Source organism: Excalfactoria chinensis, chromosome 14 (genome assembly GCF_039878825.1).
Source record: "Excalfactoria chinensis isolate bCotChi1 chromosome 14, bCotChi1.hap2, whole genome shotgun sequence".
NCBI lineage: Eukaryota > Metazoa > Chordata > Aves > Galliformes > Phasianidae > Excalfactoria > Excalfactoria chinensis.
The window spans coordinates 5,724,307-5,751,538 of NC_092838.1; the positions used below are offsets into that span (position 1 = coordinate 5,724,307).

General features: G+C 38.5%; 1 protein-coding gene across 1 annotated transcript; it reads left to right on the forward strand.

Annotated features, from left to right (window-relative positions):
- The first annotated feature begins 58 nt into the window (after positions 1-58).
- Positions 59-27,232, forward strand: VWA3A (von Willebrand factor A domain containing 3A). Its single transcript, XM_072349302.1, has 33 exons — positions 59-195; positions 621-707; positions 2,085-2,209; positions 2,289-2,363; positions 3,048-3,102; positions 3,762-3,860; positions 4,625-4,731; positions 4,981-5,106; positions 5,494-5,602; positions 6,001-6,066; positions 6,539-6,664; positions 7,808-7,946; positions 8,036-8,139; positions 8,387-8,467; positions 9,649-9,743; positions 11,171-11,290; positions 12,163-12,237; positions 12,953-13,097; positions 16,122-16,320; positions 16,720-16,790; positions 17,754-17,912; positions 18,765-18,855; positions 19,309-19,419; positions 19,913-20,010; positions 20,162-20,314; positions 21,219-21,327; positions 21,920-22,064; positions 22,413-22,557; positions 23,348-23,499; positions 24,131-24,257; positions 24,813-24,910; positions 25,664-25,727; positions 26,932-27,232. The coding sequence occupies exons 2-33, from the start codon at positions 639-641 to the stop codon at positions 26,935-26,937; spliced, it is 3,444 nt and encodes a 1,147-aa protein (XP_072205403.1). The 5' UTR covers positions 59-195; positions 621-638; the 3' UTR covers positions 26,938-27,232.

Consider the following 27,232-nt stretch of genomic DNA (forward strand, 5'->3'; position numbering starts at 1 on the left):
GGGCCTCACCGCCCTCTGGCGGCGGGAAGCGGCGCTGCTCCGTCTCCATCGGCAACGCCGTAACACAGCGGGCCGGAGGCGGCTCGGGCTGGCGGTGCTGAGTGGAGGTCCGGCGGTTCTGGCTGCGGCGTGGCGGCTCCCCAGGCTGCCGGGACGTGAGGAGGAGTAGGAGCTGGAGAGCCGTTACCCGCCGAGGTGGGTGTGGGGCGGGACTGCGCGGCACGCGGAGGGGCTTCTTCCTCAGTGAGGTGAGGGGTTGGGCGGAGCGCTGTGGGGAGCGCTGTGGGGGCCTCTGCTGAGCCCCAGTTATTGCGTTTGGTATTTGGTCTGTCTGAGCTGCGCCGTCGGTCTCCCAGTCGCACATACAAGTAATAAACTGCCTCAAAACCCACAGCAAATTGCTTCCAGAAAGCTTTCTGTAGGTGGATACGTAACTCTTCGTTGAAACTGCTTTCTGAGAAACCGCTTTCTGATTTGCTGTTGTGCTACATTCAGTTTGATCATCGTTTGTAAGTTCCTGACAATTTTATTGCTTTTTGGAATGTATGTTCTTGAGGTTTTGCTGTAACAGTGTCTTGTTCTCTTTCTTCTTATTTATGTATTTATTTATTTATTTTAAGGCTGAGTTTATTCATGTAATGGATGCACGCATCAGGAAGATAGCGCAGTGCTTGGACAATGGTCAGTTCTTGGATAAACTGGGTAAGGTCAGCATTAGGAAATCCCGCTGGGACTTTATGAATGGATAGAGAGTCAATAATCGTAGCTGGTGTAACTGTGTAGTATGTCCCTTCAAAACTTTTTATAAGGTATCTAATGAAACATGTAAGTAAGTGACAAAATATAAAACACAGAATCACAGAATCTTGTCCTGTCACATTCACTTGGGAGCAGAGGCCAAACCCCTCTCTCTCACCACAACCTTCTTGCAGGGATCTGTAGAGACAGAGCTGGACTCCCCTGAGCCTCCTCCAGAGTAAACCGTCCCAGTTTCCTCAGCTGCTCCCCATGAGACTTCTGCTCCAAATGTTTTGCAGTTCCATTGCCTTTCTCTGGAGATGTTCCAGGGCCTAACGTTTCCCACGTGAAGAACTTTAAAAAGGCTTTGCAACAACGCAGGAATAGTATTGATATTAAAGTCATCCCATAAAATTTGGTGTCTTATAGGGTGACTGCCAGATCCAGTGCATGAGGTGACCACCCACTACAGCAGGATTTGACTATGGCTGGTCTAGAACCAGATAATAGATTGCTGGTAATGTGTGCTAATGAGACATAGGATCTGCTAGCAGGCGAGTTTTCTTGCTAAATGGAACAATTAGAGAAGTAACACATACCTGCTATGTGTGCATACCTGCACACACAGCATGGAATAAATAAGCTAAAAAACAGTTGATTTCTTTCCTTAGGTATATTTGCAATGCATAGAGATAATGCAGTTGATGAAATCACAGAAGTCATGAAGCTACATAGGGTCTCTTTGGAAAAATGAATCTAATGTGAATGTATCAGACAAAGTAGATTGAAAGTTGGTACTGTTTTTTCTTTAGAAAAGTGGAAGGTGTTATATACCCCTTCAAAATCTGCGAGGCAGGTTTTGGAGATGATGAATTTTCCTTCTTTTCTTGTAAATCACAAGTGTATACCTTTATATCTTTTACAGAACTGCTTCTTGTCTTCCCACCTACCTCCCCCGAACTGAGCTCTTCCTTCACTCAGCTCACAGTGGGGAGTATTGTGAAACCTCTGAACTTTGTATCTGAAATTCAGTCTGAAATATGTTACCTGTGTGGTTCAGGTCTAAGTTGACTCAGTCTTGCTGGTCATACAGAGATTTCCAAGCTTTTTTTATCTTATGGTGCAGTTCATATTAGTAAAGCAGTGAGCCTGTTTCAGCTGAAGAGCATTTTTACTATCCCTTGTCTTAAAACTCACTGGTCATCAGATGTCGATGTATAGCAGTACCTAAAGATATTTTGTTCCTTGCTATATACAGCCCATCTGCAGCCTTCCTTATATTTTTTCCCCATTTGAATGGCATGTTTCATTTTTTGTACTGTTTTAATTTTTTTCATAATCTGTAGACAACAGAAATGAAGAAAATACTGTCTAAAAAGGTGCAAACCGCAGAAGAATGGCTAAGAAACTACAGTTTAGAATCCTTGCAATTAACATTAGAGCATCTGGTGAATGAAGGCACTATTAGTTTGTAAGTACTTTTGTTGCACCTCCTTTGGTTAGTCCTGATCTGTGAGCATCTCTGATGTTAATTGCACGTAGTGTTCCAGGGATTCAGGAAGCGGTGTTGAGGAGATAGAGTTGGCAGAAGAGGCTGTTACCAATTTTGAGGCCAGAGTTTCCGAGTAAGTTTTGATCTTGTTTATGGTTTTGCTGCATAACTGTGCCTGTGTCATCCAACCAAACGGACTGCAAAGCTGCTTTAAAATAGAAGTTGCTTTGAAATGGCAAAAGATTTTCTCACTCTGTAGTGCTGATGAGAACTTCCTGTTCTCCAAGTTGTAAAAACTATGAAGTAGATGATAGAAATAATTTGGTTAATGTAGAACAATATTTGGGGGAAACAAGTACTTTGTTTTGTCTCAGTTCATATATATCTTAAAATTCACTTGTTTAAAATCAGTCTAGAAATTCTGTGAGTGTGCTGCCTTCCAATCAGAGCTGTATTTCATGAGTATCATTAACAATAGCATAGATCATTTTAAACGCATCTCCCGGCAATAAGATCTGTGTGATGGACTAAGTTTTGCCTGGTGCTTCATGCGAACACACGGCACACATCCCTCTCCTTCCTCTCACTTGAATAAGCCAGCAACTAATGAGAAAACATTTCAGTGATCTGGTTTTTCAGCCAGCTCCATCTCTAGTCAGTTTAACACCTCTGGGGGAAGAAGTGTTAAAGTGGCTAGCCCTGTAATTGCTGGTCCTGTGACGAGTACTTTTAAAAGGTGATTTGACACGAGGAAGGCAAATTGTTGATTACATGCAAAATAATGCCTTATCTAAAGCTGTGCTATGGCTTTTGTCAGGGTGGTTGAACTTTATCAGCAACGAATTCAGTGGCTGTTGAAGGACAGCAGAAAGGTAACGAACTTTTCATTATGTGTTCAGAAGAGAACACTATACAGTATTAAAGAATCAATTAACCTTTGAATACTAGTGAAAAGAGGTGTTCAGAAAGAGGAAAGATTAGTTCTCTTGCTCTTACATTGGTATCTGGGCTTTTTGCTTTCTAGATGTTGTCTTTTTATTTCTCTTAGCAATTCTAATAGGGACATCCCAGCACCCTTAAAGAGGAGCAGACAAAGCCAAGCTTAACTTTTGGCTGCAGTAGTTGTGTACCCTCTGCCACAGCTGGTTAATCACTCGCTGTGCCTAGCAGTGCTCATGGCCAGCAATGGGAAAGGGGCGTAACTCTCAGGTGGACAGGAAAACAAGATGCATCCCAAAATCTAGCTTCTTGATTTAACCTGAAGGTGATGCCCTGCCCAAAGCTATTTCTTATTGTCCAAAATGATTAATAGATCCCTTGGAAAGGAAACAGTGTGACTCACTGATAAGGAGAAACAAGGAGACTAATACTCTTTTGTTTTCTTGTCTGTCACTGTATCATCTTTATGCTTGAAAGCCTATAGTGAAAATAAACTCGTGACACCTGAATTTAATGTGCGATTGTATTTAATATACAGAAACATTTTAAAACTTTACATAAGCGTAGTATTTACAGTGTCTTCTTTTTTAAGGTGTTTGGCCTTGTAAAAGGAAACAAAGTTGGACTAGTGGTTGATGTGTCTGGTCTGAGTGACAGATCTAGACTAGAGGGTTTTCAGAAAGATCTTTTGGTAAGTAATAATAGAGCAAATTTTGGCCATTGTAACGTGTTAATCAAGACTCAGAGCTAAGGAGAGGGAAAATCCTCTTTAATTGATAATATGCAGTAAAGTTTTCCATTGTAGAAAACTATTCTTTAAATTACTTTGAAATTATCATCTTTGGATCCAAATTAACTACTGTGACCTACCATAATAATAACAGCGGGTTTCTCAGTGCTTGTACCAGCATTCTCTTTGATTCTAAACTTGTCTAACAGAAGCAACTTAGGAGCTAAAACCAAGCCATATACAGAGTACAGTTTCATTTCCTGCATTCAGGCATTATTTCAAATGGATTTCTATTATTCAAACTCCTCATTTATGCATACAGCTAAAAAGAAAACTCGGGTTTCAGTCTGTTTGGCTTAGCCCTAATGCCTAACCTGTTGTTTAGCCAAAGCCATGAATATGTATTAAAAATGTTAGTAAATGAATAGTGAATGAATGTGCCCCTTGTAGAGCAGTACGCTGTTTTGTATGCACGTCAGCTGAAGAGAGGAAAAATATTCCCTGTTTCTATTAACAAACTGACAGGATTACTATAAGATTGCCTGTCTTGTCTCAGTACTCCTTAGCAAATATTTGTGTGACTTGTTTTGGAAGCATTTCTTTGTGGTAGATGAAAACATTGCTGTCAACCATTTTTAGCAAACTTCTGGCTTTGTTCTTTTATATAGTAGCTCTACCAGTAGCAGCATGGATAGTAATGCACTAACAGCTTTTGTATTTATTAGTCCTTAATAGACGAACAGCTCTGTTATAAGAAGCAATTGTACTGCCTCTCATTTGGTACGGAAATTTCACCTCTCTGGGAGAGCCCAAAAAGCATTGGTGTTCATGTGTAAGTAAGTTAGTTTCTCTGTAAAGGTATTTCAGACCAAGTCTCCATTTAATTAGAGCAATCTGGAGTTAATAATTATTGTTCTTCATCTGGTGCCTGTTATAATTTCTAAGAGAGAAAAAGAAGAATTGAGCACAGACAGTGATTTCATGGTCATTGTTCATGCATAAAATGACTTAGCAGTAACCTTCATGGTCTATTTTATTCAGCACCTGCACACTGAGTGCATGAGTTCTTTTTTTTCCCTAGGCTGGGTGAAGCAAGACAGTGGGTACAGCAGCTGACACCTGCAGGAGGCTGCAATTTGCTGAAAGCCTTAAAACATGTCCTTACAATGAAAGAGCTGAATTCTCTGGTGATTATAATGCACAACTGGTAAGTTCATTACCTGTTCTAACAACCAGCTTTAACTTGGTTACAGAACTGGTGCAAGAATCTGAACTTGTTACAAAAACAGTAATGAGCTGCTTAGAGCTCATTTCATCCACCAGTCGTTGTAAATCAAAACAGAATTGTTTTTATTATAATTTCTGAACAAAATCAAACACCAGAAGGAGTAACTCAGTAATTGTTGAAAGAGAGAGAGAGGAGGTAAAATTATGCTAAATGATTGGATTTAATTCCCATGATTTGGTATTTCTTTCTTATTTAATGTTTTTGTTTCTGTCTTCTTCAGTATGGCCTTTTTCCCCCTCATTTGGTTACTACCATTGCTAAGATGTTTTTCTTCCTTTTCCATGTTTATTTACTTATTGAAATCAGCCCTGATCAGTCTTCGGAAATACTGGCAGACTATACTCAGCAATGCATGCTAGGGAGAAAGCTTCTGGTTCATGCTGCTACATATGATTGCAGCAGTCCTGCTGCTATTGTAAGTAACTGTCAGTACTCACTTCCTGTAGTCTCCTGTCTTTTATTTCCTATTCAGCTTCAATGTCTTCTCTCTTATACTTGTGAAGGTGCTTAATTACCTGTTGAAGAGTTCTTGACCTAGAGCTGTATTTTATTCAGAGGAGTTTTGAACACATGAAATAACTTGTTTGGAGCTTCTGTTTCTTCATTTTAATTCATACTAAAGCCAAAAGTGGCAACCAAATGTATTTTGTGCTGTATCTTATCATCTTATTTTATAATCTCTTTGGCTTTCTCTACATGTACCGTAAAGGTTCTTCATCTGTCTGTAATTAAGAATTGAGTGCTAACAACCCATGTTTACAACAGAGATTACCAAACCAAAGTAATTCTTTATCTTCCTGTTTAAAAATGTAGGCATCTGTAAAAAACCTTGCAGAAACTGTCAGTGGCCGTTATCATTGCTACTCTTCAAAGGGAGAGGTATGTGACAGCTGGAGAGGCAAATGACTTTTCTCTCCTATGTTTGGTGATTCCTCACTCTTAGAAGACAAACTGCTTATCATCTGAGTAGAATGTTATAGCAGTGCCTGGTGCTGAGTGCATTGGTCACAGAACTACTGAGGATATGGCGAGTTGAACTGTGTTTATTGTTTCTGCAACTGAGAATATTTTGCTAAAAAGTGCAGTAAGTTTTGCAAATATTCCTCAGTGACTCAAAGCTGACAATTAGGATGAAAGTAGTGATGGGTTTGTTGTAGACTGATTCAAAATAGTAAAAAATAATGTAGTTTTAATAAACTTCTATATGTACTGTCTTAGGTATATTTACACTCTATTCTACCACACCGGGCAGTTCTATATGGATGCACACACATCAAATAGTAAAGCTGTACTTGGCTGATGTTTGAATAGCAGTTAACTTTATTTTTTCCCCTTGTTTCTATGTGTACAGAATTCTGATAGTAGTGATGTTAATCTACTACTTCAGGAATCCCACAAGGCTAAGGAGCTACTCAAGAGTATTAAGCAGGCTTTTCGAAGGCATGTTGATGGCTCACTTATTAGTGAAACTGCAGATGTAAGTATAAGTATATATGTATATATATTTCCACATGTACTTTGTAGTTTCAGAGGTAGAAGTCCTTTCTGTTCACAGTATGAAAAATATATATATGACTGTTCAGGTCATATATATATTCACTTTGATAAGTGAATATATTGGCCATCTGTTGTAAGAGCAAAGTAAGGCCAAAACCAGCAAAGGATACATTTTGCTAGACATTCCCCAAAATGTCTTTTCTCCAAGAACATAAATTCTAAGTGTTCTTGATGAAATTTGGATGAGAAAGTAAATGTATCTCCTGTTAATTTTTCCTCTTTCTATGGAGTGTTTGGGGAAATTCTAGTTCTGCTTTAGCCTGATAGAGAGATTATTTACTCATACCTTGCTTTCACCATCTGCAGAGAGTCAGAAATGGAAATATGTGTCTCTCTATTGCTGTACTGTCATCTCTGGACTTCCCTGGAGCCTGGAAGCTTTGAAATTTGCTGAGTTCCCCTCTAATTGCCAATCTTTCATGCTCAAAATTTGTCAGTGCTGTTCTACAAATCTGTATAGGAAGCAGAAGTCACCCTGAAAAAGTGTTGATTGTCCAATATCTATAAATAAAAGCATGTCATTTCAGAGACGTATTAATTAAATCATTTGTATGAAAAAGTGTCTCTACAGATTTCCATTCATTTATAAAAGATAGGTCTCTTACACATTTTTTTCTAAGTAAAAGAGGTCAAATATCCTGTAGGGGTTGTTGACTTGTTTGCATTGTTGTGAATGAATGGAGAACATGTTTCATTTTGATTCTGGGGTCAGTACAGGTAGGAGATGGAGAAGTCAAGATGTGGTTTGTGTATAATCCTGATTTTTTTCCTGCCTTTTTTAGCAAAATAACTGTCTGTTTTCCCATGTGCAGCTATGATGTTTTCATTATCCTTGTGGATTTTTGCATTGTGGATAATGGCGTGAAGTTAATGGAGCCCTGTCCTACGAAATCTGATCCTGGGGGGACCAGTGGTAGCTGTTTTTGAAGTGTTTAAATTATTGCAATCTCAGCACTCTGAACATCAGTAAAACTAAAAGTTTATGCCGAATTTTTAGATTGAGTGTGAGGGAGTGAAAACGTGCAAAAAACTTGCAAGATGTTTTCTTAAAAATCCATTTTAGGTTTCCACAGAAGTTGCAAATGCAGCAGTTCCTTCCTTCCTACCAAAGCCTCCAGGGCACGAAGGACCATTAATTATTCAAACACCGCATTTCCTGGCCAGAACTTCAACAGACTGGTTGAAGACAAATGGATTGAAAGGTAGTGCAGAAGGAAAAGCATAACAGATATGAAACAGGAATTAAATTTATAGAATATATTTTATTCCATTTATTTGTTCCTTGCTATAGCCAAGAAGTTAAACCTTTACCAAGTTTTGGCTCCCAATGCTTTTTCTCCTGTGGAAGAATTTGTACCTATTCTTCAAAAAACAGTATCATCAACTCTACATGAGGCAAGTGATGGGGACCTGTTCCTTTTCTCTTGTTGGGTTGTTTGGTTTGGGTTGGCTTGTGCTACTTTTTCTAATTAAAGCTGGTGTTTTATAAGATAATGACATTCTGTGGGTTTTGACTGAAATTTGAGTTGTGGATTCAGATCAGAAACTTACTAGTCTTAAGAATAATTCAGGAAGGAAATCCATGCTCTTGTGACTTATACAGGATACTGTAAGCACATAACTCTGTTATTTATCCTTCTAGAAAGCTATGATGCAGTTTGAATGGCATGATGGAACTGTGAAAAATATTCATGTTGACCTGCCAGTATTATACAAGTATCAGGTGGGTTTTTTGTAGGGACACAACCTTATCAGGACAAATTACTGTCTAATTTTTCCATATTAATTGCAAGAGGAACATTTTAGCCTTTACTGTGTTCCTCTAACACTCTTACCAGGCACGTGGACAACTTTAATGTGAGTGTTGAGGGAAAATGATTTAGAAGTGTTTTCAGCATTTTCAGCACTGGAAATTAGAAATTATTTCCAGGTTCTTTATAGAAGGCTTTCATAATTCTGCTTCACAGCAAGGTATCAATAACATGTACAAGTTGGGCATTTGTAGTTAATATTTTAGCAGATGCTCAGCCATTCTTTATACTTAGAATGAATTCTGAAAATAGTGACAGCATGCTGCTGCAAATCACATCATTTAAATTAATTAAATACTGAGCTGCACTTGTCTCTGCAAAGTCTTGGTCTCTATTAGCAAATATTATTTTGTGTGTTTGATGAATACACATTTTGCTGGTGTGCCTCCTAGGAGGAGGACGTAGACAGTGTGTGACAGGGACACTGCAGTAGGTGTCACCTGATTCATGGGAAACCATGGCACCAGAACCTGAGCTCTAAACCCTTCTAGAGACAGCTTGTGTGGAGGTTTTTTTCTTTCTTCTTCCAAAGTGAATGTGCTAGGAGGAACTGCTACGCTCTTCTGGCATTGCTGGCCATGTGTGGACAGTGAAAGCTGCAGTTTAATGTGAACAGTGAAATAATGTGGAGGGCTTTGAATCCTGGGAGAAGCAGGATAGTAGAATGTGATTTGATGAGCTGAGGCTCTCAGTGCTTTCAGGCCTAGAATTTCACATCTTGCAGTATGGACAAGACAAGAACTGTCCTTAGCCTGGGGCAAAACATTGCAATCACAAAGCTTTGTTTTGTTATTTGTTAGCAGGAAATTAGTGGAAAACTACTTTCATGAAAGAGCATAATAATGTTGAGCACACCCTGTCATGTAGGTGGAAAGCTGGGTAGGGTTCAGCTAATAAGGCTGATTTATCTGATGGTACTAATTGCAACATTTAATTTGGTAAATCTGGGCAGTACTTACACAGTTCCTACTCCTTGCCTTCCAGTCTGCAGCTGTGTGTTCAAACATTGCTTCTTTAGGTCTTGAGTTTGGCTACAAAATATTTACCTGAAAATTTTTATTTTCATCTTAATTTTTCTGTATTTTATCCACAGAAACTCCTTGCTAAAATGGTAAGAATCTATGAGAAACGAATTAACTGGCTGTCTGTTGCTAGCAGAAGAATTTGGGGAACTGTTTGTGAGAGGAGGTTTGTATTCTGACAGTCCTGGTTTTGTGTATTGGTGATGATTTTACTTGGTCAACCCCTGCTTTATGTGAAAATGAGCACTTATGAACACAGGGCACAAAACAGTCAGATGTAGAGACAACAGTTGCAGATAGGACCAGTGCAAGCAATCCACTTTTGATAACAGATACTGGTATTCATTTATATACTAATTTAGTGAATTTACAGTTATTATCAGTCTATAAAAAAAACTGCAATTTCCATCAAATAAGACAAGACTCTTGAACTTCAGTTATCTAGCAAGTAAGCCTTTGGGGAGTGGTCTGTCTTAAACCTTGTATATACCTGGTATTTCTGGCCAAACGTAGTGTTTATGTCAACTCTCCTACTCCATCCTATTAGTACTGATACCCAGAGTATTTCTGTACAGCCTCTTATGGGTTCTTATCAGAAAGATAAGTTTCAACCTAATTTCAAGTTTCTGCCTCCAGTTGAATTGCACTGCAGTGCCAGATGACAAATGCCAATGTAGATATACCAGAAAAGATTATTTCCCTGCATGAGATTTGAGCTCTTTAACTGAATTTGAGAATCATCTTCAATAATAACAATAATAATAACGTTCATTAACAGTGTGCCTGAGTCTTTAGCAGGGGTCTCCCACCCAACTGCAATTGCATAATTGCTCTTACTGTCTTGCTTACAAACACTGAATACAAAGTTTCAAAGAAGATAGCTTAGGCCACTGTTATTAGGAAACTCTTTGATCATTTATCAAGGACTGAATTAGCTCCTCTGGCCACTGTATTGTGTTGGGAACACCTGTCCCACTGACTGTCCACAACATCTATGATACTTTTCATAAGCATTGCTCCCAGGATACCCCCTGTCCATTAATAGTGACCATCTTTACAAGCACAGCTTGATATGAGACCGTACTTAAGATTATCATTAATGCTTTCTTTTTCCCAAATAATTATCATCTGGCCCAGATAACATCAGTCAGTCCATGCCTGAACAGCCAGTCTGTTTGTCAGTGGTAATTTACCATTTATCATTGGAATGTCACTATGTAACTTTCTGGAATGATGATTGGAGAAAGGACAATGAACTATTCCAACAACTGTTCTTGTTGGATTGTACCCAAGTTTCAGCCATGTTATGGATATTCAAGTACAGAGAAGAAGAGAGGAGCTGATGGGGGTTCAGTAGCCAATATGGCACTACATGTGCCAGTACCTTGATTATTGCGTAGCTTAAGGAAGATAGAAATTTCCGTTAATATATTTTAAGAATCTCACTTTAGATTGTACAGATTATTTTCTTATATAGACCGTGTTTATACATTTCTGTACCTAGCTAGATGTTTTCTTTGGTGAGCTCAAGAACGCAGTGAAGATGATTATATGCAATTAAATTTTTTGACAAGTAACATGTTTCTTGCATAGGGTGGTTATACTTGTTGACATATCGGTGACAAACTCCATGTGCATCATCCATATCCAGCATTCTTTGCGACTTCTACTTGAGGAGCAAATGTCAAATACGGATTGCTTCAATATTATAGCGTAAGCAGCTTCTTAGAGTTGCTTTAAAATAAATATAGCCTTGCAGTAAGAGAAGTACATTGATAGACTGTCGTTACCAATGGGGATACTTTAGAATTTTACTTGTGTTTCATATTTTATGATGAAGTAGTTGCAGGAGTAGCACTGACAAAATTGCTCACTAAATGTATGGATCAGATGTAGAGGAACTATATTAGTAATTAAAATAATTGTTTTGGACTGACTGAAACTGGTTGGATCAACTTCTTTTCTTGTATTGTTCATAACAGCGTGAGTTCACATGACAGAAACTTTTACTAGAAGAAGCTTTGGGGGTGTCTCAGCACTACTGAGAATGCACTTTAAATTTTATAGTGACTCCAATGCTTCTTTAATGTTTAATTCTTCTTTAACTTCTGTTCTCACTCTGCTAGTCAGAAACGTATGACAGCAGCTGTGCAGATATCTGACTGACAGGTAAAAAAAAGAGACAACAACTTATGGAGTTCCAAAATTGATGGGAGAACAGAACCCTTACTTCTTAAGATGAATGCAGGCAGCATCTCGGGGTTATTGGTTTGGAGAGTATGTTGTTTGCCTATTGTTTTGTTTCAGTTGCAATCCTGCCTCACCTCTGCTGAGCTTTTACCTGCTCAATTAGCATCCAGTTCAAAAAAGAAAAATGGAGTCTGGCCCACTGCTTTGAAAATATGACTATCCCAAGTGATGGATAAATGTGAATAACTAAATGGTTTGAAACAGGAAATAGGAAATGGATAACAATTACTTGTGTAGTACCCTACGTCAGATTTTTTGTCAGATAATTCTGTTACTTCTTTTGTTTGTTTTAAAGCACAAGGTGAGAATTAATTGCTCCTACCTTTCTCTAAAAGATTTGGGAGCCACATTGAGCCTTGGCAGCTGGAACTTGTTCCTTCCCACCCAGAAAACTTACAAAAAGCTTGGAGGTAGGATTAAATTCCTTTCCCATACTTAGGAATTAAGTGAGCATAGATACTGTAAAACAGATAGAACAAAGAAATAAAATGAATCAGTGTTCTGAACAGTTTAGACAAGTCACAGGTTTATAATATCACTAAAATACTTTGCCATGAACTGTTCTATAACGATTGTTATGGATGGTTTGTAGTGAAAACTGTCATAAAGTTTAGTATGTCCTAGTGTTATTGTATTTCATATGTATATGGAGTATGTATGTACACAAGTATAGAAGTTTTTAAGAAATGCACAGGCCACATAAAGGATTTGAAACTACTTCAAATTCAGCTGAGATCTGGAAGCTAAACTGTTTTTGCCATGTATACACTGAAACTAAATCCCATGTTGTTCTTTGTCGAGTTATATCCTCAGTGGTTTCATTATACATCTGTGGTTTTCTTTTATCCCTGTTAGTTCTGCTATTACAGTTTTTTCCACATAAAATTAAGAGGAAATTCTTTCACCCCTGTGATCTGAAACTTACCTTAAAAAGTAGTTTGCTATGGTGGAAATAAAGAAACTAGAACAAATGTTTTGAATCATGGTATAATCTGGTTTTGATGGCTGTTGTTGTCAAATAACTATAGATCCCAGAGCAGTATTATTGAAGATTCAGAGTTCTCTTGCTGCTTTAAGGAGAAACAAAAGCTTTTCCCAATTCACTCTGAAATGTAAACTTCTCAGGTGGGTATTGAGGTTGCAGTGCAGTGGGAGTAGGAATTTCATGAGTGCTCTCAGAAGAGCTGTGGAAATAGACTTCAAAGAGAAGGATAAACACATATCACAAGGACTTTACCTGCTGACTACTGGAATACCTGATCAGGAAATAGTGAGTATCTTTACAGGTCTTAACAGTTCTGTAAGTTCCCACCATAGTTGAGATTAACTTTATTTTTTCTCTCCTTTATCCTTTTGGCTATTTTTCATAACTTGTTGGCAGAATACTTCTCCATTACATATCTATGACCGTACAAATGTCAGAATCTCTGATTTTTGTCTCTTCAGTCCCTGTGTGTTGAAGGTTGTAATTATTAATTGTGCACAAACCAGAAAATTCTAGTAGTGTTTTTAAGATCTTTTGCTCACTCCAACTCTGGCCATCATTTCACTACATATTTCTGAATGTGAAGAAACCCGCTCACATTCCTCATATTGTATCATTTTCTTATGGGATCAAAGGCACAGATAATTGTACAGTGAAACTTCATAGTACACTATAAGGAAACCGCACCTACTTTTAATAACGGTAATCCACGGCTTGGGTGCATGTGTTCTGTGGCTGTTAAGCCACTTCCTTTGCCTACAGTTTCTGAACACTCAGAAATCCAATTGCAGTAACCATGCATTTACAATAGATCTGTCTTGCCTATTTTGCTAAACTGGAAATTCTACACAATTCTACGAAATCATTAAGAACCAATATAAAAAATAGGAAAAAGAAAGATGCATGTAAAAAATACAAATCACAGAATCACAGAATCACAGAATTATAGGGGTTGGAAGGGACCTCTAGAGATCATCGAGTCCAACCCCCCTGCCAAAGCAGGCTCCCTACACCACGTCGCACAGGTAGGCGTCCAGGCGAGTCTTGAATATCTCCAGAGAAGGAGACTCCACCACCTCCCTGGGCAGCCTGTTCCAGTGCTCCGTCACCCTCACTGTAAAGAAGTTCTTGCGCACATTCGTGCGGAACTTCCTATGCTGGAGTTTCAGCCCATTGCCCCTAGTCCTGTCCCCACGCACTACTGAAAAGAGACCAGCCTCGCCACTATAGCTCCCACACCTCAGGTATTTATAAACCTGGATCAAGTCCCCTCTCAGCCTTCTTTTCTCAAGGCTAAACAGACCCAGTTCCCTAAGTCTCTCCTCGTAGGGGAGATGGTCCAGGCCCTTCACCATCTTTGTGGCCCTCCGCTGGACTCTTTCCAAGAGATCCCTGTCTTTTTTGTACTGGGGAGCCCAGAACTGGACACAGTATTCCAGATGAGGCCTCACCAGGGCAGAGTAGAGGGGGAGGATCACCTCCCTTGACCTGCTGGCCACGCTCTTTTTAATGCACCCCAGAATGCCATTGGCCTTTTTGGCTACAAGGGCACACTGCTGGCTCATGGCCAACCTGTCGTCCACCAGGACGCCCAGGTCCCTCTCAGCAGAGCTCCTCTCCAGCAGGTCTTCCCCCAACCTGTACTGGTGTATGCAATTATTTCTACCGAGATGCAAGACTCTACACTTGCTTATGTTAAACCTCATCCGGTTTCTTACTGCCCAGCTCTCCAGTCTGTCCAGGTCTCTCTGAATGGCTGCACAGCCTTCAGGCGTGTCAGCCAATCCTCCCAGCTTCGTGTCATCAGCAAACTTGCTGAGGGTGGCCACTATCCCCTCATCAAGGTCGTTGATGAAGATGTTGAACAAGACTGGACCCAGCACAGACCCCTGGGGGACACCACTAGTCACAGGCCTCCAGCCAGACACCGCACCGCCAATGACAACCCTCTGCACTCTGCCAGTCAGCCAATTCTCGATCCACTTCACCGTCCACTCATCTATCCCATACTTCCTCAGCTTTGTTATAAGGATGTCATGGGGGACCGTATCAAAAGCCTTACTGAAATCAAGGTAGACTACATCTACCGCTCTCCCCCCGTCCACCCAGCTAGTGACATCTTCATAAAAGGCCACCAGGTTGGTCGAGCACGACCTCCCCTTGGTGAACCCATGCTGAGTACTCCTGATAACCTCCTTTTCTCCCAGTTGTCTGGAGATGGCATCCAGCACAAGCTGTTCCATCACCTTCCCTGGGACAGAGGTGAGGCTGACTGGCCTATAATTACCCGGGTCATCCTTCTTGCCCTTTTTGAAGACTGGGGTGACATTGGCCATCCTCCAGTCTTCAGGCACCTCCCCAGTTCTCCAAGACCTTTGAAAAATTACAGAGAGCGGCTTAGCAATAACCTCCGCCAGCTCTCTCAGCACCCGCGGGTGCACCCCATCAGGTCCCATGGATTTATGGACATTAATGTTTCCTAAGCACTCACGGACCACCTCTTCCCTGACTAAAGGGAAATCTCCCATTCCCCAGATTCTCTCATCAACCACCGGGGGCTGGGATTCCTGGGGGAGAGCCCTTTCACTAAAGACAGAGGCAAAGAAGGCGTTCAGTATTTCCGCCTTCTCAGCATCCCCCGTTACCAGAACACCCCCCTCACTTAGTATGGGGCCCACATTCTCCCTAGCCTTCCTTTTGCTGTTAATGTACTTAAAAAACCCTTTTTTATTATCCTTTATCTCCTTAGCTAGATTCAGCTCCAGGTGGGCTTTAGCCTTCCTGGTCGCATCTCGGCAGTCCCTGACTACATTCTTATATTGTTCCCAAGTGGCCAGACCCTTTTTCCACATATCGTGTACTTTCTTCTTTCTGCGGAGCTTGCACATGAGTTCCTTACTCATCCACGCAGGTCTCCTGGCACCTTTTCCTGACTTCTTAGTTACAGGGACGCACCGATCCTGAACCTGGAAGAGGAGCCGTTTGAATGCTAGCCAGAAATGAATTATTTTTCTCCCTACTTCTTTGCAACAGTGCATGGCCAACTTGAAGTCCATGACCTTGTGTTTTTGATTCTCATAACTACCTCCATCTCCCTTCTTATCTGTGGCATTGCCGCTAGTAATAACAAATGCAGTAGGTTTGTAGTACATGCATTAGTTGAGGAGGCATTCAGCTGTTCAGGTTATAGTCCTGAATTATGAATTATGTTCAGAGTGCTTGCTCATCGATTCAGGAAAAACTGGAGCAGATGGAAACTCATCTGTGGTACAGAGAGACTTCTCATTTTGATTTATCTTTGCCTTGTAGCACACAATCAGTGCCTACGTGGCTGAGGCTTGCAGAGGTTTTGATTTACAGCTTCATGTCTGTCTGTTCAGCATAATGGAGGATGCTGACTCCTTTGGGATTATTCCAGCCCGCTATGCTACCCCAATGGAAACTGCCATTGCTTTCAAAGAAATAGTACAGTCTGCCAATGGGAGATTCCATTGGTTTGGAGAAGCAGGTATGTGAAAAGGAGAGTCAGCACTTACTTCTTTATCATTCATTAAATAATATGTATTATTGCATTCTTTTACCTCAAATTAAGTTGAGTTTTTAGTATACAGTGATGTTATACTAGCACTGAGATGTAAATAGAGGTCTTAGTTTAATTAAGGCTTTTGGCTATCTTAAAGAATATTATAATGCAGCATTAATTTGAGCTTTTCTATTAAAATTCAATGTTTCTTGCTAGAAAATTTTAAGATACACAGTTAAAATTTATTTTACCAGTGTAGTAGGCAAAGACTGCCTAACAAATGGGAAACAGAAGGTTTTTTGGTTGTATTTTTCTTGATATTTGACATACTTTACATTTCTCTGTACACTTAAAAGTAGTGATTAGCATATATTTGATTATCAGGTGTTTTTGAAAGTGATGATATCACTGCTATAGTATCTGAAATGGAAAAAGCGAAGAACTACTCTCAGAAGGTATGGATTATACATATCTTTTTAAATGACATTTTTCTTTAGAAAAAGAAATTGAACAGTATTTGTTCAGCTGGCAGTGCAGAAAACTGGACGCCACAAAATACCTTCTAAGACAGGGAGGAAAACTCTAGAATGTGAGAATGGCCACTTAGAGTAAACACAGGCTGGAAAGCAGTGATACAGTAGCTCTGCAGTGATGGCTGTTGGAGTGGCCATGATTTCCTATCAAATAGAAGGAGTTCACAGTTGAAGTGATTCTCCTGTTTGTTGCCAATCCTATGATAAGTTCTTCCCAAGTAGGATGGTTCATATACTTTAAATTGCAGAGTAGGAAAAAGTTGTCAGCAGCACGGTACATTTCTCTAATATAAAAAAAATGGTCTCCTGAAGCATAGTAAGGGTGTAGAACTAGACCGTCTCTCTCCATATTATATGCTTTTAACTTTTTTCCCAAGATATATAATACATTTGCTAAGGCAGTGTTCAGCCTGGCCACATGAAAGCCATTTCTTTCCGAGTATGAAAAGAAAGATGTGTGCAATGAGATATCTGGCCAGAGGTCAGAGCAACTTGTTAAATGCAAGTCTGAGATGAATTTTTTTTGTTGGTGATGATGTTTTTTGTTTGATTTGTTTTGTAAGGAGCAGCTGGTGAATATTCAATAGGATCTTAAGTTAGATAGCACTGTTCAGTGGTTGAATGTATTCAGTTCATCTTCTGCTCGCTTTTCCTGGGCTTCGAGCGTATTGTGTTGCTTTTTCTTTTAGAATGTTTGTGCAGAGCAGGGAGGGTTTACTCCCAGTGTGTTTTAGCAAGTGCAACGCAAAGAGGTTATGAGTTAAGCATTACCTGATTATTATTTTTATAATAAATAAAACGAATACCAATTTTATTAAATACAGGATGTTTGTCTTTGAAGTGTCATGTTTATGAATTACTAAACAGTGTGAACTTTCTTTTCAGTGTGCGTTCTTAGTGGAATCCTTAAAGCAGCGTTCAGGAAATGAGCCTGCTAGTCCATTTCTAGCAGAAGCAGATGCAACCATGATTGTCATGAAGGAGAAAAGAAGGCCACAGAAGTTGCCATCTCCAAAACCTACAGCTCTGAGTCTGGCTAGAATGGTTTGAAATTCTTCACAGTTCCATTTTAAGATACAGTCTGTTTTAATTAGTGATACTGACTGACTATCATATGCTGGTCTTTGTGAGAGAAGTGCTCAGGCTGAAAATTTGAAGGAAGTAATGACAGTACTGTGATTCTACTATGAACTTACATTTTAATTTGCATTCAAAGTGCTACATTAAAAAAAAAAAAAGTACATTTTACTAAATCCTGTGAAGTAATTAAATGTAACTCTACTAATTAAATAACTTCGTAGAATCTAAAATTATCTAAATTGCACCACATGTGACCTTATAAATTCAGTGTTTAATAGAAGCAAAGACAAAGCAGAAACATGCTTTATGAAGTTGCTTTTATTTAGCAAGTCTGTCTAGGCAGTACTGAATTTTATACACTACAGTGTTATTTAATTCATGTTGTTTAGCAGAGTGCTCAGCCTTTGCCTGGATGAACTGTGCCTAAAGGAAAAATTATTCTTGTCAACACTAAGTTTCCAGTATTTAGTAACTGAGGAAAATACTACATACTTTACTTCATAAAATAGGGCCATAATATGCTCTCCTTCATGTGGCAAAAATGGTCCAACCTCATCTAATTTTAAATATTAATCTTCAGTTTAATGGCAGCAGAAAATTTGCAAGATAATTAAAACAGAGCAATTAGGGTTGTTCACCTAGCAAGGAATTACAAACTAATGCATCATAACGGCAACCTGCTGTCTAGTAAGAAGAGCCAGAGTAAAACAGAAATTAGAGAATAATGAAAGATAGTTCCAGTTTTGAATGAGTTGGGCAGTTGTGATACAGTATGGTTAAAATGCTTCTTAATTGTTTTACTCTTTGTAATTGTAGCATATTAAAGACAAACGTGGTGAAGAGAAAAATACCTTCATAAGAGCACCGGCATGGCGTCCCACCAGTGCAAAAGCAGAAATTCCACCAGGTCTGCATGGATGAGGGGCTTCTTGACTTTAGTTTGTTTGGGGGTTGCTGAAAATAAAGTATTAAATTGGAACTGAAGGATTTAAGTTTTAAGATACAGTAATAATTTTTGTCTGAAGGCAGAGCAATACGGAACACTGCAGTTTTTGAAATACCTTTAAATGAGTTGTAGTTGTAATCTGTCTGGATTAGGAGAGGAAGAATGCTGCCCAGCTGTATGACTGTTTCCATGTCATTTGTTTGAATATCCATCCTGTATCAGAAAACATAAATATTCGTGGTGGAGTTTTCCTTTGTCACATGGCTGAAAATGGATTGTTCTTAATTGGTATCTAAGAAAATTAAGTATGTATAACTGTATGTATATATGGACTGCATGACAGAGATTTATCCTCAGCTGAATTAAGTCAATATTTATGGTACTGCTGGTTGTTGTTTTTTTTTTCCTTTGTAGTACAAACAATAAAACAATGGCCTCAGGCTGAGAATAGAAGAAAATATAAACCAAGGAAACAGCCAGAGTGTTCTGTGTCAGTATTTTATACTGGCAAAGGAAGAAATGTGGGTATGTGTTACCGTGATACAATGGGTGTGAAGCCTTTTTACTGGTAGTCATTATAATATAAAACTGTTTGGATACTAAGTCACGCATGATCAGTGAGCTGTAAGTAATGAGTGGAAGTGAGTGTCATTTATCAATTAGGGGTGGATTTGGGCATTTTGAATAGACTTTTGGCTAAGTGCTTTGCAATCTTCTGGTCAAAGTTTCTTCAATGAAAAATGCTGTCATTCCTTAGATGACAAGAAGATTTTATTTGGAATTTTTTTGAAGATAATTTTGAAGATAAAATGAGTTATTATGTACTACTTCATATTGAAATTTTTAATTCTTGTCAAATGAAAAATCATGTATGAAATGCTCAAGTTTTTGTTGTAGGTTGGTTGATTGGTTTTATTTTACTAACAGGACTATTTTCACGTGGCTTCAAAAGGGCTATGAGCTCATGTGTGAAGGGCTGTGAAGAGGTAACCAAATGTTCCCAAATATTTCTTGCTAGGTACAGTGTATCGACATTATCCCAAGACTGTTTGCATAAGAAAGCATGTTCCCTCCGTCAGATTGCCAAAAAAAGAGGAAATCTGTTCAAGCAAGGAGGTACTTTGTTCCTTACCAACAAATAGCCATTTTAGAATTCTTAATATGGATTAATCTGAACATTTTAATTGTGATTCTGTACAATGTATTATTACTTGAATAGTTCTAAAATTTACTAACAACTAATTGCATCATTTGTTTGTCTTACAAGTGGCTGACAAAGTACAGTATTAAAAAGCTTAAACTGGAGTTGCCCAGACTGATGTTTGGTCCAGGCTGCACTCACCAAAAGAAAATTGTGGAGTCTCTGCACAAGAAAGTATCGGCAAAATACTGCGCTATCTTCCCTAGTGTAGAAATCAATGTAAGCTTTTGTAGATTTTATGTACATACGTCATCGAAAGGCTTTGTATTTACTAAAGGCAATACATGTTAATTAGTGTTTGTGAGATGCTAGTCTTATGTCCCCTCCACTGTTCCCTGTTTTTCATTCTAAATCACAGAATCATAGAATGGCCTGGGTTGAAAAGGACCACACACTCATCTGGTTTCAACCCCCTGCTGTGTGCAGGGTCGCCAATCATCAGACCAGGCTGCCCAGAGCCACATCCAGCCTGGCCTTGAATGCCTCCAGGGATGGGGCATCCACAGCCTCCTTGGGCAACCTGTTCCAGTGTGTCACCACCCTCTGTGTGAAAAACTTCCTTCTAATATCTAACCTAAAGCTCCATGTCTTGGTTTAAGACCATTCTCCCTTGTTCTACCAAAATGAACCTGCTAGGAAAAAACTAGAGAAGGTCTTCTGTTCACCACAAAAAATATTTAGTATATTTGAAATGTGAAGAGTATGGGATCTTTAGAATGTATGGCATCTCCTCTGTTCATCCAGTGTGAATAGTAATATAAAAACTAATTTTTAAGTAAGGCTTAGGGAAATCATATGTGAGGAGAAACTACAAGAATGTTGGATATTGATTGGTTTGGTTTGTGCAGTGAGCAGAAAAACCTTGCAGGTTAAGGCTAGGATATTACTGGTTTATATACCTATAAAAGTGTCAGAAAGAATGCAACAGATGCTTCTGCTTGAAACAACAGACTGAACTAAGAACTGGGTTTTCCGAATTTGGGCAAAGCAGTTGTTTATTAACAAACGAGTCGCAGAAGTTTTTAATGCTTTTTCATAAAGATAAAAAAATAAAATCCTAATGCAGGTACTACATACACAGCAGTTGCTTACATAAGATGCTTTTGTATGACCAATTTTTCAGGGGGTTGTGAGACATCTGCAGGTTCAGTCTAAAGAACTGGAAATGTACACTGAACAAATGGAGAAGGTGTTGCTACGCTATCTACAGAGAATACAGTGGCTTCTCTCAGGTATTGCTGTGCCTCCTCCCTATAAAGCATGACCTGGCGTGTCTGTCCTGTGATGTGTAGCAGCATAATTGTAAAATTCCATTTCTCTGTTGCTTTTTGTTTCAATCCCTGCTCTGAAAACTCATTTTTCTTTCAAGAAATATGTGCCTTGTTTTAGCAGTAAGTTTTGTTTGTAAGCGAAAACACGAATGGATTGTGTGCTTGGCACATGCTTTGAAATTATTAGAGTGGTAGAAGCTGCCTCTTTTAACATGGAATCATTGCTTTCAAAAACTATTTTATTTGTTACTCATAAATAATTTTGTAAGGAAATGGTTATTTTTTTTTTCTGTATTGCAAAGTTCAATCTGTTTTTAGTGCAGATTGTAATAATTGGCTAGTAATTAATGCTTGTTAGTACTAGAAATGGCAAAAGACTTTCCTATCACTAATCCTTGAACAGCCTAGTTTCCACTCATGTTAGAATCTGTTATGTAGAGATGTGTCCAGAATAACTCCTGAAGGTGGAAGATTTTACCACAGGCTCAATAAAATCATATGTTTAACATAATAAGTCAATGTAATAACACTTAGTTTTAATGATCTGGTGCAGGAAGTCGAAGATTGTTTGGTACCATTTTAGAAGCAAATGTCTGTGTTTTGATTGATACATCTGGTTCCATGGACCCGTATTTGCCACATATCACAAAGGAACTTACCTCCCTTATCTGGGAGCAGCTGAGAAAAAATGAAGTCAGGTATAATAAACTGCTGATAAACACTGCACTGCTTCTGTAATTAAGAAACAATACAGTACCGATGTACAGTACTTTTCCTGTTGTTTTTCCTTTCAATCACCCTGTAATTCTCATCTCTCTAAGATCTGGGCCATATTTCCAATAGGCTGATACTGTTTACCTTTTGGGGCTCAGCATTCCAGTGAACCTTTAGCTGACACAGAATAATTTACGTTTTCTTACCCTTTATTCCAATAATAGGTTGCTGGTTTATTCATTTATTTTTGTTTTCTGTTTCAAAAGTGTCTTATACAATGTGACTGATAGCGCTAATTAGATTTAAATGCTGTGGGCCATCTTTCTGCCAAGGTTTAACCTGCTGAGATTTGCAGAAAATACAGAGAGTTGGAGGGACCGTCTTGTAGAAGCTACTGATAAAACATGTCACGATGCTGTGCAGTGGGTGTCCAAATTCCATGCTCATGGTGACACCCGTATCCTTATGGCTTTACAGGTTAGTAAATTGCATACAGTATTTTGGAGAATAAAAGGTGTTTCATGGTGATAAAACACTTCCATCTGACTGATAATATTTTAGGAAAACTATTTGGTCACAATGTAACACACCTCTTATACTGAAAACATTTTACAGATCTGGAATCAATCCACAGTTGGTGTCCACAAGGCTCACAAATACAAGCATGCACTGCTTATTCTCAGCTTAGGAAAAATGTGAAATGTCAATAGTTGCATCAGTCTTTGTCTTCAAAGAGTTCTAAATGAGTGATTCCTTTTATAGATACTTTTAAAGAATCTTTATATACGTTCCCTGGAATTCTTGGCAGATCAAGTACAGTAGAATTGTAAGAAATGTCTATACAGAGGATAAGTTTGCTGAGCCAATTATCATAGCAGATGTTCATGAAATAGAAAGGCCAAATCCTAATTAGCCAGATTTTCAGATATTAAGCGTCTTTTACTCCGGCAGAATGTGATGAAGGTCTTCTGTCAGCAGTTCTACAGAACCAGTTAAGGGGATCTTCTCACTATTGGCTTATTTCAGTAACTCAGTTTTTGGTGGTGCTCTGCTGGTGCGTATTGTACCTCATGCTTCAAATTATCTGCTTGTTCATTTTTATGAAGGTATATATTTATTTCATTTAGTTCATTTTAGTGAAAAGGAAAAGACAAAACTAACTTGATAACGAAGCTGTCTTAAATGACTGGATTTGAATGTTTTCATTTTAAAGTATAACTTTTCATATAAATCTTCTCATTATTTAAGCATGTCTTCTGCTTTTTAGAAAGCTCTCAGTTTCCAAGATGTAGAGGCATTGTATATACTGACCGATGGAAAACCAGATACCAGTTGCAATCTGATTTTGAAAGAAATTGAAAGATTGAGAAAGCAACAAGATATTAAAATCCACACCATTTCTTTTAGCTGTGTAGACAGGTATGTGATACATAGCAAGAACAAAAAAACCACAATCCTTAAAATGATTACTTATTGTTAGAATGCTGAATTCTCGGAGCCTGCCATGTGCTTAGTTCACTGAACAACAGGATGGAGCGAGGCAGACATTCATACAAGTGGGAGAGGGGCAGGCTGTTCTGACACACAGTTGCTCTGTGGTCTTCATCTCCTATATCTAGTTATTGGGCGCGTTGGACAATGGCCAGTAATAGAGGCTTAGAGCGGAGGGTAAGCGGTGGAGCACACACAAAATGTTCCTTCCTCTTATGGAATCTCCCAGCTTTTGGTTTTCTTACCCTTTGTGAAATATTACTGCCTTTCCTTGCCAACCAGGTTTCTGATTTTTTTGGTTTAGCTTCTTACTATGGTTCTGTTGGTACAAAGAACCTCTTGTTAAAAAAAAAAACCTATCTATGGAGGTTATGATTTCTAAGCAGTGTATATACTTCCTTAGCTCTTCAAGGTTAGAAACGATAGAGAAATTTAAAACCAAGTCCTCCAAACTCCTTGTTTTGATATAATATTTTTTGAGAAATTCTCAGAAATTATTTTTTTATTCTTGCTTCCAGATAAATAATTGTCATAACTGACATTACTTTATTGTTAACAGAGAAGCAAATGAATTTCTGAAGAAGCTTGCTTCCCAAACAGGAGGGCGCTACCACTGCAGCTTTGGAGTTGTGGATGGACAATTAGCAGCACACCGAATGCTGACAGAAGGATTCAGTGATGAGGATGTATGTTAAATGCTTTGGTTCCTGTTGGATTTGATTTTATTTCATTCTGACTTAGTTCTTTATCTGTAGTCAAACTGCATTTAAAAAAGAAAAAGCACTAGAAGAATGAGACAGGACTTCATATTGAAATGAAAAGGAGAAATCCTAATATCTGGGTTGGCCTATCTGCACACTGCCTTGACCAGGTGACCAAAACTTTGGAAGAAGCACAATAATGAAATATATATTTTTTTGAAAGAGAAGCAGGAACATACTGTATCTGGACACTTTTTTAAACCACATCATCTTCAGTTACCTTTATCACTGTAAAATCTTCGTACAGTGTTTAATACATTAATGTTGTAACAGGAGATCTTAATGATTGCCACAGTAGAAAGGTTCATTAATGAGCAGAATCTTATTTAATACAGAGTTGCTCTGCTCTCTGCTTGTAATTCCAAGGCCTCTGCAAGTAGATAGGGGTAAGGAGATGTGGAGCTTTGGCTGAGATCATTAAATGTCTGGAAATAAGAAGTAGATGCAGGTTAAAGCAGATGATTTAAATTCTCTTTTCAGGATCCAGTTTTCCCACGCTTTGAAGGAGATGATTTAAAGAAACTTGCTGAAGAAGTAACAAAAGCTAGAGGTTTTTTAAAGCAGGCAAAATCTTTGAGGTGAGTATCAAAAATCTTCCAATAATTTTTATTTCCTGAAGTAAAAAGAAGGATATCTGAATTCCAGTGTCTGCTACTTGCAATAGAATTGCTGTTTCTTCCTTGTACTACAGTTGTAGTTTTTTTGATGCTTGAAAAATGGCATGCAAATGAATTCTCTGCTTTAGGTGGATTTAATTTTTAAGTCTAATACTGTTAGCTACCGTCATACTATTGTGGTCACTCCATCTCTTGTATCAAAAGAGAAATTACATTAAGTTGTTCTTCATCTTCTGAGTTCTATCATCTGCCAATCATTTCACAAAAATCTCGTCTCTCAATCTAGGTCTTTTTCTGTTTTCCTAATTAGTATGACTCTCTGTCTTTTTCCTTTTCCCTTCAAGTCTTGGGCCTGCCAGATTTTGTCCTGTCTTTCCCTTTTTCCTTTGAGTTCTTTTCAATTACCTGATCTCTCTGCGTGTTCAGGTTTCTTTTTAGCTGCCTTGGACCAAAGTAAAGGGCAGTGAAGTTGTATTGATCCTTATGTTCTTTCATGGTTACACTTCCTAACTGCCAATCCAGAAGCAGAAAGTGCTATTTTGTTAGTAATAGCAGGCAGAAGCTCTTGTAAGGAGACTCAAAATGCATTATACCTCTGCAATAAAAAGATTTTCTGTGACACAAGGACATCGCTGAGCAGACTTAAAAAGCTACTTTATGTCTTCCTGAAAAGCCACTGTAATTGTGTGATTTATTTTTTTTTCTTTCAAGCAGGCTATTGCTACAAAAATGGAATATTAACCAAAAGGACAATTCTGTCTTTAAGAGCAGTGCTCAGGTAAATAGTCGCTATAAATCATATTTTATACATAGCTTAAGAATTTCAGTAGAAGGATAACATACCATAAGCCTACTGTGAAGATTATTAATAGGAGTGTCGATTTCCAGAGCTGAAAATGTTGTAATGATTTTAGTGCTTAGCTGAGCTTGTTCCACAATATAACCTAATATACACAAAAAAACAATTCAAAGAGAACTAACATGTTTGGGATTAAAGGAGATAGGCACGTGTGTTTTATGAGTGGCTTTGTTTCTTCTAAGAGCAAATGGCACATTAGAGGGTCAGTACCTGATATAGTGGCAGTAACAAAAAATGCTGCATGGTTTTCATTCAAATGAATAAAACTGATTGGGAAAAGATGCTATTAATGGTAAAGACAGCCTCAGCAAACGCTGTATTATTTTACAAGATAGTAGGAGAAGTAACTGGACAAACCAAACATCTCACAGAGCCAACGTGCTACTTTTTAATTAGCAAATTAAAAAATACAGAAAAAGGAGAAATTCCTGGGTGTGAATGTAACAGTGCTTTCCTAGAGTTAGATGAGAAAGGCAAGAGCTGACAAGCACTTGTCACAGAGCTACATGAGGGGAAAATGTACAGGGAGACAACCACAGAGAGATTTGCACTAGAGAGCTCAGGCCTACCAAGTTGTTCAAGGATTGGGTGAGGCAGATATATTTTGAGATGCTGTTTAAAATCCTTGTTTCTACAGCTGTAGTTTCTATTTTGGTTTACAAACATTGCCCAGTCATTCAAAGAGAAGAAAACAATCCAGTCAGACCTGCTGCTTCACAGAATGCAAAATCTGGAGCATGTTCAAATATGGGCAGAATTCAGAGTATAAGGGCTGACCACTAAGAAGGGATGCTTGGAGAGGAAACAGGATAACCATCTTGTGGTAGCAAGCAAGTTGTTACAGGCATGTAGAGACAGAGGCTATTGTTTCACAACCATCACTGTCTTAAAGCCTTCCACAGTGAACTACTGATTGTAAAGCATATTAGAAGACATTCTAATGTTAATGTACTTCAGAAAGAACATAATGCTGTAGCACAATTGAACACGTAATGTAAATTATAAGTTACTCAGGTTTCTTTATATAGCTTTTCCAGTATCCTTTTTTCAGTTTTCTCTGTGAACTTATGTGATTTATATATTTTGATGTATTTAAAACATTGTTCATATGCTTGACTTGTAGGATTAAAATTTAGGCCAACAAAGGATGCTGAAGATGTTTGGAGTGATCCCACTAACCTGCTTCACTTCATTGCGTACTTAAAGCTTCCAGCATCAAGTGTAAAGAGGGAAGGATGTACTCTTTTTTTTCTCTCTCTCTAAACTTCTGGCAGAGGAGAGCTTACAGATGATCTGTTGCCATCTTACTGCATTTACAGGTGTTGCAGAACTCAAATCAAGCCTTGAACTCTCCAAAGTCTAAACATAAACAGAGGATAGTTTTTAATGTAATGAATATAAATTTGAGAGAATTTAATGTAATA